Genomic DNA, 16591 nt, shown 5'->3' on the forward strand with positions numbered 1-16591 from the left:
TTGAGCAATTCCCCCCCCCTCCTCCCTCTCTTCCTCTCCTCTCCCCTCCTTCCCTCCCCTCCCCCTCTGTGTGAATGTGAATGAATGTTTGTGTTAAAATACATATGACATGATTTACTCTCATACCTTTTAAAATAGCATTGCATATTGTGCAATCAATCTCAAGAACTTTTTACATCTCAGAAAACTGGAAATTCTTTCCTTTAAACAACTATTTCTTGGCATATAGCAGCAACCTCTTCTTCCTTTGAGTTTGAAGTGTCCTTCCCCACCTCTTTTGATAAGTTTTGGTTGAAAGTCTATTTTATTGGGTATTTGAATGGCTATTCCAGATTGTCTCTTGGAAATTTTTTTTTCTTTAGTCTGAGTTAGTGTCTGTCTTTGTTACTGATGTATATTGTCTGTATCGAACAGAATGCCAGGTCCTGTTTAGGTATCCAGTCTGTTAGCCTATGTCTTTTTGGGGGAATCGAGTCAATTGATGTTGAGAGATATCAAAAACCAATGATTGTTGGTTTGTGATTTTTTTTTAATATAATATAGAATAGAGTTTATTCAGGGCATGGGGAGGGGAATTAAGAGGGTAGTAGGGGTAGAGAGAGAGAAGAGGAGTAGAGAAGTAGAGGTGGTCATGAGCACATTGGCAGGGGGATGGGAGGAGAGAGCAAGAGAGGAGCAAGAGCTCATGCTATTTTTTTTTTTTATTAGAGGTGGTATTATGTTTGTGTGTTTCTCTTTTGGGTTTGTTGCGAGATGATTAATTTCTTGGTTTTTCTTGGGTGTAGTTTCCATCCTTGTGTTGGAGCTTTCCTTCTATATCCTCTGTAGGACTGGATTAGTTGAAATACATTGTTTAATTTTGATTTTGTCATGTAATATTATGGTTTTATTGGGGAATTGTCCATTGATGTTGAGAGATATTAAAGACCAATGTTTGTTGGTTTGTACTATTTTTGTTATTAGTGGTAATATTATGCTTGTGGTGTGGTTCTCTTCTTTTGGTTTTGTTGTAAGATAATTTCGTGAGTGTAGTTTCCCTCTTTGGTGGGTGTTTGAGTTTTCCTTCAATAATCCTATGTAATGCTGGATTAGTGGAATGATAGTGTTTAAGTTTGGTTTTGTCATGGAATACATTGGTTTCTTCATTATAGTGATTGAATTTTGCTGGGTATAGTAGCTTGGGTGGCATTTGTATTCTTTTAGGGTCTCTATGACATTAGTCCAAAATGACTTGTGTTGATCAGAACAGGATAACCCTGACTCTGGGCTATGTCAGAATATCTAAGAGGAGTGCTTCAGAAACCAGAAACTTTGAACTAGACCAATGACTAGTTGCAATAAGTATTTGTCTGTAAAGCTGTTTGGGCAAAAAAATATACTGTGTAACACACAGCAGTTTGCAATGCCATGTTGATAAATCAAAGTGCAATGGAGAGGTGGGTAAGTGGAAAGAGGTAGACAAGATACATGGCTAGGAGGCGACAGGTATGGGAGTATGGCTACATACTGTTGCTGGGTAGTATTCAGCAGTTTGACGCTAGCACAGGCTCTGCCCCATCACACACTGCCCAGTGCACCATTGCCCTGCCTCTGAGCAACAGTAGGATATGCAGGATGGAGAATGGTTCATTTTCAGGATTGGGGTTCCTTGATGTTCATGGTCATCCTGGTGGTCTAGTGGTCCATGTTCCTGCTGGAATTCATGTTGGTGTTTGTGGTTCCTGTTGCTGTAGGAGGCATGTTGATGCCTATGTTTCATGATTTCATAGAGTGCTGTGTTAGTGTCTGTGGTCCACTTCAGCCATGAGCTGTGTTTGTGGTCCATGCTGCTGTAGAAAGTCCTGTTGAGGACCATGTCTGTGCTACTTTTGCAAACCATGTGGAACTTCATGATCTATGCTGCCACTGGCTGTTAAGGCCAGGAAAGCTTCTTTTGCAGTACAATGACTAAAAATTCATAATTGAGAATGAAAAACATTGAAGGCTCTGTGGCAAACTCACCCCCAGAACTCCCCTTCCATAAACAGTCTAGACAGGAAACCATTAAAGTGAGTCTTTAAAGGTTGTGATAAAAATAATGAAATGTAGCTCTTCACAATTGATAGCTTGTGGTGGTGGGGGTGGGGGTGTGTGTGGCTCAGTTATATTTAAGTGGCTGCCCACTGGGAGTTTGATCATGCTCCGATGAGTATATAGGCAATGCAGATTGGACTTGGTGTTTTGTTGGGTTTTGTTTTTAGGCCCAGGGCACAAGGGAGGAATAAGAAGCAAATGTGATCAGGGTACATTATATAAAATACCCAAATAATCAATAAAAATATTACATTGGAAAAAGCAGCAGCAGGACTGTGGTGATACATGCTTTTAATTCCAGCACTCTAGAGAGAGAAATAGGTGAATCCCTGTGAGTTTGAGGCCATCCTGGTCAACAAAGAGAAAAAGAAAAGGAAGAGAAAAAGGAGGAAGAAGAGTGTCATTGATGTGAGATGGAAAGTGTTTCCTGAGTCAGCACACAGATATGATATGGCCAAGGCTGTACCTTGTGCTGGCAGCCAAACTTGGTAGTTACATAGGTGATGCTTGTTTTGAAGGTATGAAGGTGTCATAAAGAACAGGTGAAGCTTGGCACTGTGAAGCAGGATTAGAGTCCTTGAAGATAGCCTAGGAGAGGCTGCTCGTGAAAGTGCAGTCTATTCGCAGCAAGGGGCGGGCCCCTGCCCTGCAGTTTTGGAGATGCCAATAAAGTGATGGCCATTGAGAAGAGACAGCATCTGTAGTGGAGTGGAACCAACCAACCAGAGCCTAAAAGACAAACTGTGTGCTGTAGAGGGTAGAGCTGAGGAAATGACCCAAGCCCCTTGGAGGAGCCTAGATAATTGGATACATCAGATCTACATTGTTAGAGTATGGTTTTGCTTAATTCAGATTGTGATTGTGTCCTGATTCTTCTCTCTTTAAGAAAGTATTTTTAACTTAATTTTGCCTTTTTTTTTTTACAGAAGCCCACAATTGAAATACTTTTAACTTTTGAAACCTTTTATATGTTTAAAGAGATTAGATATTTTAAAATGACTGAACTTTTAATGTATTTGAATCTATAAGGACTGTGAATTTAATGTTTTTATGTTTCATAAATCTAGGGATAAATAAGAAAGGAAGGGCTCTAACTGAAAAGTGATGTGTTTGTGTGTCATATTGACAAGGGGTCAGTTGTATTTGCTAGTTTTATGTCAACTTGATACAAACTAGAGTCACTAGAGAGGAGGGAGCCTCAAATGAAAATGCCTCCTTAAGATCTATCCGTAGGAAAGCCTGTAGAGCATTCCTGATTAGTGATTGATTGGGAGGGTCCAGTGAATTGTGGGTGAAGCCATCCCTGGGCATTATACTCTGTTTAAGCAACTGTAAGCTAAAATAAACTCTTCTATAAGTTGCTTTTGGTCATGGCTTTTATCACAGTGATGAAAAATACCCAGTACATAGCTGTATCCTGGTCTCTAGTGTGGTTTTACTTTAAGTGATAGAGGTGGTCCAAAGTTTGTTTACTTCTTCATGTCACTGATGAAAATACCTTATGCTTATTATTGTTTTTGATGGTTTTCTTTCCTTTTCAGCTACAAGGTTTTGGCCAGCCAAGTGTTTACCATGCTGCTTTTGTCATCTTCCTTGAGTTCTTTGCGTGGGGCCTGTTAACAACTCCAATGTTGACTGTAAGTACTTCTTTCTGGACCTTTAGACATGGTGTATATGAAATACAAGACATTGTTGAAATTGTTTTTGTATTTGGATGTTAATGGCTTTTGATTTAAGGACCTAATAAATAGAAATTGGTAAGTGATTTATAAAGATGAATGTAAAAATGAATATATGCCTGGTTTTGATAACTTCTCTACAGCCATTTTTAAACCAAATATTTATTTTTTAAAAAAATTTGTTTAAAAATTTTTTATGTATATGACTCTTTTGTTTGCATGTATAGCTATGTACCTCTTGCATGTCTGTTTCAGGAGACATGCCTAGTGTGAGAGACACATCACATCCCCTGAAACTGGTATTACAGGTGGTTGTGAGTTACCATGTAGGTACTCAGAATTGAACCTGGGTTCTCTGGAAGTGTAGCAGTGCCCTTAACTGCTGAGCCATCTTTCTAGGAGCATTTATATTTGACAGGACTAAGATGTTTGATGTATGCATATATCATCAAACAAATACCCAAGAAGGGATGTGGGGTGATAAAGATTTTAAGAATTATTTAACATTTAAGGTAAGTTTTAAATGTCTTTGAAATTAAGTTTCAGTTGTCTTTAAGTTATTTTTTAAAATAACTAATAGGCCAAGTGTAGTGGTATAATGCCACTGGGGATGGCAGAGACAGGTAGACTCTTGAGTTTAAAACTGTCCTGATCTACAGAGTTCCAGGACAGCCAGCACTGTACAAAGAAATCCTGTCTTTTAAGTAAAATAAAATAAACAGACAACAAACAGAAGCACTAATAGTTTTCTTTTCTTAGTCATGACTTTGCTGTAGCAGAAAGGTCCTTTTCATACATTCAATTTTTGTTTCCTAGTTATGTCTTGAAAATATAGAAGTTTAAAGGGTGGACTTAGCCAGCTTTATAGAAGACTTTGCATGCATTTTTTAGAGAATATTTCATTATTACTATTTTGTTTGTGTGTGTGCATACATGTATGTGTTTGTGTAGGCCAGAAAATGGTGAAGAATGAAAACTGAAGGAAAATACCAAAATCCCAAAATCCTCCAACTCGTTAATGTCGTCTTTGGGACATTCTAACAGAGGCCCTATTTTTACTTTGTTATTTAGTTTGAAATTAGCGCACAGTACTGGCTTGCACCTCTTAGCTTTCCCAGCCTGCTTTTTAATGGTATCCAGGATGACCAGCCCAAGGGTAGCATCACCCATAATGTGCTGGGCCCTCCCCAATAAATCACTAATTAAGAAAATGTCCTACAGACTTAACTACATCCTGATCTTAATGGAGGCATTTTTCCCAGTTAAGGCTCCCTCCTCTCTGATTTTAGCTTGTCTTTCGATAAAACTAGCCAGTACAAAAGTAATGTTTTCCATATATATTTCCTTGCTATTAATCCTTTTCTCTCAGTACCTTGTGTTAAGCACCTTTCTTTCTTCACTAACCCTTTGGTCTTTGATCTCCTTTAAGGCCTCTTCCCCCCCCCCCCCCATAGTCCCCTTTTGTTTTCCTGGCCTGTATCTCCCCATACACATAATTTAATTTTGGGAGATTACATGTTTTTAGGGATTTATCCACATTTGTTTTTAGATTTGTTTCAGTTAACTGAAAAGTGACTTTAAAGTTCCTGAAACCTCCTTACAGTTCACTATAGACTATTGCACCATGCCTTTTCACTTCAGTTGTTCGTAATTTTGTCTGTTCTTTCTTTTCATTCATTTCACTAGAATTTGTCAGCACTATATCTCTCCAAAGAGCCACTCTTTTATTAAATGTATGTGTATTAGTCTTCATTAATTTCTACCCCAATTATGTTGTTTCTTGCTGTCTACTGCATTTTTGTTTGCCTTATTGTTTTTCTTTTAAATTCATTTTCTTTTTACTTATTCACTTTACGTCCCGCTCACTGCCCCCCTCCTGTTTACCCTCTCCAAAAATCTTTCCCACATCTCTCCCCTTCTCCTCTGTGCATGTGGGGGGGGGGTCCTTGAGTATCGCCCCAACCCTGGCACCTCAGGTCTCTGTTAGGTGCTTCCTCTCCTGAAGATAGCCCAGTTAGTAGAACATATCCCACTTATAGGCAGCAGCTTTTGGGATAGCCCTGTTCCAGTTCATGACCCACGCAAAGGTCAGGATATACATCTGCTACATATGTTCTGGGAGACCTAGGTCCAGCTTGTGTATGTTCTTTGGTTGGTAGATCAGACTCGGAGAGCCCTAAGGGTCCAGGTTAGTTGACTTTGTTAGTCTTCCTGAGGTATGTCATTAAGTTGTGATCTAATTTATTTACTTATTATATATAAGTTCACTGTAGCTGTATTCAGACACTCCAGAAGAGGGCATCAGATCCCATTACAGGTAATTGTGAGGTACCTTAAGGTTGCTGGGATTTGAACTCAGGACCTCTGGAAGAACAGTTAGTGCTCTTAACCACTGAGCCATCTCTCCAGCCCCCTATTTTTTTAATTACTCACTTTATATCCTGATTACTACCTACCTCCCAGTTACCTGTCACCCCCCCCCCCAATCCTTCACCCATCCCCTCTCCCAGTCTCCTTGCATTGGGTGAGGGTACCTAACCCTGAGTCTATCCACCCTTGGGAATGGCTTCTCTAGCTTGCTCCTTGGGTCTTTTTGCTTGGACAACTTTTTTCTAGCCCTTCTCTCTGAGGTAATGTCTATCTGTATTGCTGAGATGCGTTTCTTGTATGCAGCAGAATGATAGATCCTGTCTTGGCATACATTCTGCTAGTCTGTGTCTTTTTATTGGGGAATTGAGTCCATTGATGTTGAGATATTAATGACCAGTGATTGTTACTTGTTGCAGTAAATATTAAAAAATATAAAATGATTTATCTCTTTATCAGCCCCGAGGTCTCACCCCTCAAGCCTGACTCTGATACAGAGCCGTGCGAACCTCCGTCACTCTGCCTGAGCCACCCGGTCCGAGCCCCCACGGCCCAACCCTGACCCTGCAACTCCCTTCCCTTGGCAGTCTTCCTTCGCCTGCTTTTCACCTCCAAGCTGGGTGTTCGTTTATCCCACAACTCAACACAAACACAACTCTACAGCCTGATTGCTTTTCACTTAGGCTTATATATTCAACTCTCAATCCACAAACCCTCTACACAACAAGTTTGCATCAAATAGACAAAGATACAAACTTCTCTTCTATATGAGATATTAGACCTATAAAATCCTTAATGCCACAAAGCTTTTTTTTTTTTTTTTTTTTTTAAACACCAATCAATCCCACCTGGGTCTAGCTGGTCCTTGGAAAACTCCATGTTGCCATGATCTCTGACCTCTTAGACCTCCCTTCTCTCCACTTCCCTCACCCCACCCAGTCACTGGCTTTCCTTTATTTTACTAATTAAAATGGGAAGGTTCAGTTGGAGTCATGTAACTAGGCAACCCTTCTTGAGGAGGTGGAATTAATAATAAAACACAAACAGCTTCAGGACAATCTACAGTTACTTCTTGTTATTTTGATGTTGGTGATGTTAGTAGTCAGTCCCCCACCTCCTACCCCCCATCTGCATGTGTTTGTGTGTGTGTGTGTGTGTGTCTGTGTGTGTGTCTGTGTCTGTGTCTGTGTTTGTCAGTTCCTTGTTTTTCCTGGTATGGAATTACTTATTTCCTGTTTTTTTTTTAGATGTAGTTATCCTCTGTCTTAGTTAGGGTTTTACTGTTGGGAACAGACACTGTGGCCAAGGCAAATCTTATAAAGGACACCATTTAATTGGGGTTGGTTTACAGGTTCAGAGGTTCAGAGTCTAGGCAGGAGCTGAAAGTTTTACATCTTCTTCTGAAGGAAGCCAGGAACAGACTGAGCATCCTTAGGCTGCCTTTTCCCCTGAAGTCAGTTGTAAATTATCCCATGTGGCTACTGAGTACTAGCCTTGGATCTTCTGAAAGAACATAAGGTACTCTTAACTGCTGAACCATCTCTCAAGTCACTGAAATTTCCCCCCCTTAAATCGGATTTTTGTTATTTATTACTTATAGTATCTTTCCCCCATATATAGTTATCTTTGATTAGGTACTAATCATTGTATTTGGAGAAAAACTTTTTCTTAAAAGCTAATTTTGAGTTTTTACAAGCTAGATTAGGATCACTGTAATACACATTTAAGGCTTGAAATTTTTTTGGACTACCCTCAAGTAATGGACATGAGTCCATCCTTGAGTTTTATATCATTCTTTGGGAATAAACACCTATGTTGCAGCAAAAAAATATATTCTTTAGTGGCTACTCCTTTAATTGTAATTTATGACAAAAGTACCTATGAGTGCTGGGGCTTACTTACCTTGTCTTACTGCATGTCTTCAAGATGTTTATTTTAATTTTTTGGCAAGGTTTCACTCTGTAGCTCTGGCTGAAGCGGTTTGTTCATTTGGTTTTTTTTTTTTTTAGATTTCATTTACATTTAGTATTTGTCTTTATAGTTGATCTTATTTGTTTGGCCTTCCAATAATAAAGTGTAAAATCTTCACCTTTAATTTATATTTGCATATATCTTGATGTTTGTTTGCTTTAATAGGTTTTACATGAAACATTTCCTCAACACACATTCCTTATGAATGGTCTCATTCAAGGAGTAAAGGTAAGAACAATTGTGGGAATTTATAATGAGCTCAAACCAGAAATCTCTAGAAAGATCTAAATACAGTGCAAATACTTATAAGGCATAAATAATTAATATTAAAAAGCCCAGTTAATTCTTTACATGCTTTAGCATGATATATTTTTTTGTGCCTGGCTCTTTTAAAGGACTGTGTTCTTCAGTGTTGGTTGTCTTTTAGAATTCTGGGAACAGGAGAGAATATAAAAAGCCAGCAGAGGCTGAGAGATGGGGAGGGGAGTAGGAGTCAGGAAACAGAGTAGGGTGAGAGAGCACAGTGAGAAGAGAGAAGACAGTTGGTAACACTTGAGACAGGAGAGAGTTGAGCTGAGCCACAAGAGATATTGTTAGGAGACAGATGAAGAACACAAACAGAATAGCTGAAAGAAAAATGAAGTTAAACGTACAAAAAGCCTAGGCCATATATATATATATATATATATATATATATATATCATATATATATATATATGTAATATATATATATATATATATGATAGTGTACAAGAGTTTAATTTTAATTATTATATAAACCTCTAATTGCTCTGCTAGGCAACAAAATAAAAGGAATTTACTGTGTTCTTGGATATTGAGACTGAGGAAGAAAGAAACAATCCAGTTGGAGATTTCAGTCTTATGGCCAGGCCAGTGTGTAGTCCAGAACTTTCCTGGCTCTCCTTGACTTGACAAAATTAACCTTTCATTATATCAGTGTTAATAAAAATATATATCAGAAACTTATGAATAAGATTAAAATATTATGTTTTACAATTTTACCTTAAAATTTATCACAGTTCTATTTAGCCTTTCCAGCTTATAATACTTGTCTGCACATTATACTGTATGTCAGCATAATTCAAAATAAAATCATACTTGAGCAGTGTTAATTCAAAATAATATTAGTCTTTAGATTTTATTTTAGAAGATTTAAGAATTCTGACTGCAGTAGTAAAAAGTAATGCCATTCTATGGATTACTTATTTTGTTTATGTGAGTACACTGTAGCTGTTTCCAGACACACCAGAAGAGGACATCAGATCTCATTTCAGATGGTTGTGATCCACCATATGGTTGCTGGGAATTGAACTCGGGACCTCTGGAAGAGCAGTCCGTGCTCTTAAAACCACTGAGTCATCTCTTCAGCCCATAATGTTATTCTAGACTAGTAGAAATAGAATCTTGGTTTATTCAAGAGCACAAATAAACACTGAATTTCAATAATTGCTGAACTTTAATATTGAACTGCAGTGAAGAGTATACTTAACTAATTTAACAACTGAAAGTTTTGTTTTGTTTTCATGGTAGAGGTAAAAAGTCGGAATGCTAGGAGTTGTGGCATATGCTTATAATATTTGGAAGTCAAAGTAAGAGGCTCAGGAGTTTGATCTACAGAACAAATATCAAGCTAGTATATACCACAGAATGAAACTTTGTCTTATCCCACATCCAAACCCTGACACAACAAGCCAAATTTCTTTTAAAAAAAAATACACACACACACTAGTTTATCTCATGATATATTTATCATTTAAAAAACAAAAGTGAATTTAATTTAGGGGACAAACTAGGTTTACATATTATATATTTTATGTGTTATTAAAGAAAACTGAAAATCTGTCATAAAATGTTAACTTCATGGAAAAATGAAGTTTCAGAAATACAGATTGTACTACATTTGCCATTGGTTGGCATTGCAAGCTTCATGATAAATTTGAAGGTAAACAAAAATGTTTTAAGGTTTTCAAAGTATTATCAGATACAGACTAATTTTGCCACCTATATTAATAATTAATTCACTAATATGAATATAGCCAATTTTGTTATTTTTGTATCCATTATTACAGTTTGCCTACTCATTGAACTTACTAAATTAAGCAGTGTTTTTGTGTTTATCTTCAGGCATGACCAGAGCAGAGTCAATTATGAGTTTGTTGTGTTTCCATAGGAGGTTGAAGGACGTCATACTTGGCACTGTTTCCCATGGCTCCAGACTTTTGCTGTCACTCTGGCAGCAAAGTTTAAAACCTTTCAAAATTGCAAATTGGCCTCTGCAGATTTAGTACCGAGGAAGCACTTGCTCAGTAAATCAAATTACCAAGTGTCCGATTTAATCTACAACTCTTAAGTTTGTAGCCTACTGATAAAGTCTGGTTTTTAGGAAATACAAGATTTCTGAAGAGGTTCAGGTTTTGTAAATTTTGTCTTAGCATTACATAGAATGTATTTTGAAAACAATTTGAATATTTGTTGTTGTCTCTGAGAATTTGACTTAAAACAGTACTTAAAATACAATATAAGTTCTAGATCTAGGAGATTATATCTTCCTATAAAACTAGATTGTTTTAAGTGTATCTGTAACACGTTATCTTTCCCATGCAGTTTTTACTACTATTGCTTTGTAGTACAGCTTGAAGTTGGTGATACCTACAAACGTTGTTTTATTGTTCAAGATTTTTTTTTTTGGCTACTTTGGGTTTTTTTAACTTTCTATATGAAGTGGAGAAATTGTTTTTTCAATGTCTATAAAAATTGTGTTGGAATTTTGATGGGAATTGCATTAAATCTGTAAATTGCTATTGGTAAAATGACCATTTTCACTGTTAATCTTACCAAACCATGAGCACAGGAGATCTATTTTTTCAGCAACTTGAAATTCTTGTCATACAGGTCTTAAATTTGCTTGGTAATAGTTACACCAAGATATTTTATATCACGTGTGACTGTTGTAAAGGTTGTTGTTTTTTAAATTTCCTTCTCAGCCCACTTATTATTTGTATATACGAGGGCTACTGATTTCTTTGAGTTAATTTTGCATCCAGCCACTTTGTTGAAGGTGTTCGTCAGCTGTAGTTCTTTTCCAGTAGAAATTTTGGGGTTGCTTGTGTATACTATCATATCATCCGAAAATAGTGGTACTTTGGCTTTTTCCTTTCCAATTTATCTCCTTATCCAATTTGATCTCCTGTAATTGTCTTATTGCTCTGGCTAGAACATTAAGCACTATATTGAATAGATAGGGGGAGAGTGGGCAGCCTTGTCTTGTCCCTGATTTGGTGGAATTGTTTCAAGTTTCTCTCCAGTTAATTTGATGTTGGCTATTGTCTTGCTTTATTTTGCTTTTATTATGTTTAGGTATGTGCCTTGTATCCCTGATCTCTCTAATACTTTTAATATGAAGGTGTGTTGAATTTTGTCAAGGGCTTTTTTTATCATCTAATGATCATTCAATTTTTTCTTTCAGTTTGTTTATATGGTAGATTTTATTGATTGATTTTTTTTATATATTGAACCATCCCTGTGTCACTGGGATGAAGCCTACTTGATCATGATGGATGATGTTTTGATGTGTTCCTGGATTCAGTTTGTGAGAATTTTCTTGAGTATTTTTGCATCAATGTTCATAAGAGAAGTCAGACTGAGGTTCTCTTTGTTGAGTCTTTGTGTGGTTTAGGTACTAGGGTAACTGTAGCCTCATAGAATGGATTAGGTAGCATTCCTTCTGTTTCTATGACAGAATTCTACACTAATACATCTGGCCCTGGGCTTTTTATGTTTGGAGACTTTTAATGAGTGCTTCTATTTCCTTAGGGGCTTAGGACTAGTTTAGCTTATCTTGATTTATCTGTCTAGAAAACCATTTAAGATTTTTCAGTTATGCAAGAGTGCAGGCTTTTGTAGTAGGCTCTGATGATTTTTTTTTGGATTTCCTCTGTCTGTTATGTGTCCCTTTTCATTTCTGATTTTAATTTGGATACTGTGTTTGTCTTTCTTTCTTTCTTTCTTTCTTTCTTTCTTTCTTTCTTTCTTTCTTTCTTTCTTTCTTTCTTTCCTTCCTTCCTTCCTTCCTTCCTTCCTTCCTTCCTTCCTTCCTTCTTTCTTTCTTTCTTTCTTTCTTTCTTTCTTTCTTTCTTTCTTTCTTTCTTTCTTTCTTTCTTTCTTGTAAAGAGCTTTCAGGTGTATTTTTAAGTTGCTGGGATAAGAAGTCTCTAATTTCTTTATGGAGTCACTTAGTCCTATGAATGTTCCTCTTAGCACCACTTTCATTGTTCCCATAAATTTGGTCATGGTGTGTTTTATTGAATTCTAGAAAGTCTTTAAATTCTTTCTTTATTTCTTCCCTGTCACAGAGAACATTGAATAGGGAATTATTCAGTTTCCATGAGTGCATAGGCTTTTTAGTGTTTCTGTTTTTTGTTGAAGACTAGCTTTAATCCACAGTGTTCTGATAAGATACAGGAGTTATTTCAGTTTTCTTGTGTCTGCTGAGACTTGTTTTATGACTGGTTATATGGTCAGTTTTGGAGAAGGATCTGTGAGGTGCAGAAAAAAAGGTATATTTTGTGTTTTGATGGAGTAGTCTGTAGATGTCTGTTAGGTCCATTTGATTTATAATGTGTGTTAGTTTCATTATTTCTTAAGTTTAGTTTTTGTTTGGATGACTTTCCATTGGTGAGAGTTGGGTGTTGAAGTCTCCGCTATTAAGGTGTAGGGTTCAATTGTGATTTAAGCTTTAACAATGTTTCTTTTACAAATGTGGGTGCCCTTGTGTTTGCGGTATCATGGGCCTCTAGCCATCTTGATGGCTTTAGTCCATGGATGTTCTTGTTATAGTAGGTATTAGGAGGTAACCTAACCTTAATGATCCTGGTGTGGCAAGCCTCTGACTGTATCCCTAGGCTGTATGGTTCCAGATCTGCAGGTCAGGTGGTCTGAAAGATAGTGGGAGAATGGGAGTTCAGCGAGGATAGCACGTGCCCCAGAAGATTCTTGAGGCAAGGAAAATGGGTGCTGGAAGGGAATCTATTCTGTATGCTTCTGGATCAGCAGGTCTGATGAAGGTTGGGAGGAGAGGTGGTGGGATTATCTAAAAGTTGGACTCTTTTTCTTTTTCTTCATTCATTATCACATGATACTTTTTTGAGAAGTAAGAGGAATAGAAGCCAATAGATCTAGGAAGAAAGAATTATAAGTAATAAAGGGACCACATTTTAAATCTAACCTTTGCTTCTGTTTATTCTCTAGGGCCTGCTCTCTTTCCTGAGTGCTCCACTGATAGGTGCTCTCTCGGATGTTTGGGGCAGGAAGCCTTTTCTCCTCGGCACAGTCTTCTTTACCTGCTTCCCTATCCCACTAATGAGGATTAGCCCATGGTGAGTTGCTGAACTCTTCATTATCGTACTGGTGTGTTTTGAGTCCTATGTAAGTAAAAACAGCTACTGTTCCTGATCCAAATATTCAAACATGTGAAATGATCCCAATGTTTTTGAGCACTGATATAGCAAAATTATGATTGGGTCAAATATATATAAACTTTATCTTATCATAATGAACAAGTATTTAAAAAATGAAAAATATTTCACATATTGTATAAAATGACGTTTAGACTATGTATAAGGAATATATACAATATGAATAATATGAACATGAATAATTTCTATTTTATATTTGGGCCCTATGCTTAGGATAGCTCATCATATACATGCAGAATTCCAAAAAGAAAAAAAAAATCTAAAACATTTGAATCTCAATCATTTATAAACTCAACCTTTACTTTGATCTGCAAAATAATTCTTTAACCATTTCAAAACAAACTACTTTACTTGAAGAAATTTGAGGTGTTTCTAAGAGCAGCTGGTATGCCAAGATATCAGTTGTAGAGGGCTGGTGCTGAGACTGTGCTCACAGTTCCTGCCCTTCCCACTGTAGTTTGGTTGACTTTGCCCTGCTTTTGTCATCTCACTGCATCGTGGCACTGAATCATTTCACTTGTGAACTCCATAAAGACTATTAGCTCATTCTAAAACATGAGATGAGTTCATCAATTTTCTCTTTTGCTATAATGAATCCAGGTAATTTAATTATCTTAGAGGAGTTTGGATTTTCTCAAGCTTCTTTTTTTTTGCTTGTTTTAATTTAAGTTAATTTAATTTTTTTTTAAGACCATGGAATAGTATCTTAGCCAGTATTTGACAGAAGCCATCTAGGAAAGGCTGTCAAGCAAGAAAGTTTCCTCAAGATGGCCCACCGTTTTGCATGGCTGTGATGGGTGCGCTCTGGAGAGGCAGAGACTTCATCCCACGATTGCTTTTTAATGTTTATATGCCTTTCCTGCCTCTATCATATAGTCTAGTGGTTCCTAGCTATTATCCCACCCTATTGGGCAAATCTGCAGATCAACATAAAGATGAACTTGGATGAACTAATGATATTTAGATGAATTAGTGACTTTATCAGATTCCTAATTTGATTAAAATAATTTTAAGAAGAAAGTTTAAGGATATAGTTTTAGTTGTTTTGCCTGAAAAATATAGTTAGAATCAAGGATAGAATGTGCTCCTCCCGCACAGAATAGTAAGTAAAGCCTGCATAATAAGGAATACAATGAGCTTTCATAAAGTTCCAAGAAGAAAAATAGTCTTGGGACAGATTTGTGATCAAGGAAAAACATTCATTCTAGGTCAGATCTAAGGATGAAGCCACAGAAATGCATTCTAATAAAGCAAGGCCATGTGAAACCATTGCTTATAACTTATAATGAACTTATAGAATGAAGCACTACTTTGAACTTGATATCAACATTTTTCTGTAATTACCCCTTTGTGTAACATTTTATTCATGTATTAATTTTATAAAGATTTTTTTGTCTAAGAAGATACAAAAGGCCAGAGAGAAGAAATATAGTATGGCATTTGGGACTCTGCTCCATTCATTAAATGCATATGTGTCTGTCTGCTTATAAGTGTCTACAATATGTCTATATATATATATATATATATATATATATATATATATATGCACATATATACATATGTAGGTCTATTTGTATGTATGTAAGTATGCATGTACACTTGTGAAATTGTTGAAACAGGTGGTCAGGCCCAGCCAGTGTGTGTGTGTATGTGTGTGTGTGTTTCCTGAGCGCACATGCACATGTACACACCTGACTTTCATTCTTTATTTTTATTTCTCTCTGAAAATGCCAAAAGTTATTTTGGCATCAGAACAGTAATAGTTAAATTGCCAGAAGCTGTGAGCTTCCAGCCACCAGAACAGTAAGAGAGTTACCTCAGTAAGAGAGTACCACCTCAGTATATGAATGCTGGGGCTGGTCCCTGGCAAGTATTCCTGAAGTGTTCTACCTATGAGAAAATAAATTCATATTATTATCAGGAATTCTTGTTAATATTTGTAAATTTGTTGGCTACCATAATTTATCTTCTAACCACCATATAATTTTTGCAGAATTCGAATACATCATGCTTTTCTTTTTTTCTCTATTACTGTAATGGCATTTTTAATTAATTATTTTATAAAATATTATAGCTCGCAAAATCTGTTACATAATAATATGATGAATACACATTTTTTCTTTTTTGTGTTTGTTTGTTTCCTAAGAAGGACTGAGGCTTCCATATTTTTGGCCTTCCTTCTTTTTGAGCTTCATAAGGTCTGTAAATTGTTTCTTGGGTATTCAGAGCTTTCTGGGGCTAGTATCCAGTTATCAGTGACTGCATATCATGTCTGTTCTTTTGTGACTGGGTTACCTTACTCAGGATGATAGTCTCTAGTTCCATCCATTTGCCTAGGAATTTCGTAAAGTCATTGTTTGTGATAGCTGAGTAGTGCTCCATTGTGTACATGTACCACAATTTCTGTATTCATTCCTCTGGGTCCTTTCCAGCTTCTGGCTATTATAAATAAGACTGCTATGAACATGGTGGAGCATGTGTCCTTATTATATGTTGGAACATCTCTGGGGTATATGCCCAGAAGTGGAATAGCTGGGTCTTCAAATAGTACTTTGTCCAATTTTCTGGGGAGCCAGACTGATTTCCAGAGTGGTTGTACCAGATTACAACCCCACCAACAGTAGAGGAGTGTTCCTCTTTCTTCCCATCCTTGCCAGCATCAGCTGTCATCTGAGTTTTTGATTTTAGCCATTCTGACTGGTATGAGGTGGAATCTGAGGGTTGTTTTGATTTGCATTTCCCTGATGACGAGGCTTCTCGGCCATTTGATATTCCTCAGTTGAGAATTCTTTGTTTATCTCTGTACTCCATTTTAAAATAGGATTGTTTGATTCTCTGGAGTCTAACTTCTTGAGTTCTTTGTGTATATTGGATATTAGCCCTCTATCAGATGTGGGATTGGTAAAGATCCTTCCACATTCTGTTGGCTGCATCATGCTTTTCTAGTGAGAGAAGTTTTTTAAAATTTCCTCTTTGCAAACATAAATTATTCTATTCATGTTGCTG

General features: G+C 36.8%; 1 protein-coding gene across 1 annotated transcript in view; it reads left to right on the forward strand.

The window, feature by feature from the left end:
* The window catches only part of MFSD14B (major facilitator superfamily domain containing 14B), a 58889-nt gene that overhangs the window by 11214 nt on the left and 31084 nt on the right, over positions 1-16591 (forward strand). Inside the window, exons 2-4 of the mRNA XM_080916991.1 lie at positions 3615-3710; positions 8256-8318; positions 13359-13486. Coding sequence (XP_080773117.1) covers positions 3615-3710; positions 8256-8318; positions 13359-13486 — 287 coding nt within the window. The remainder of the gene's footprint in view (positions 1-3614; positions 3711-8255; positions 8319-13358; positions 13487-16591) is intronic.

Source organism: Micromys minutus (genome assembly GCF_963924665.1).
Source record: "Micromys minutus genome assembly, chromosome: 1".
Classification (NCBI taxonomy): domain Eukaryota; kingdom Metazoa; phylum Chordata; class Mammalia; order Rodentia; family Muridae; genus Micromys; species Micromys minutus.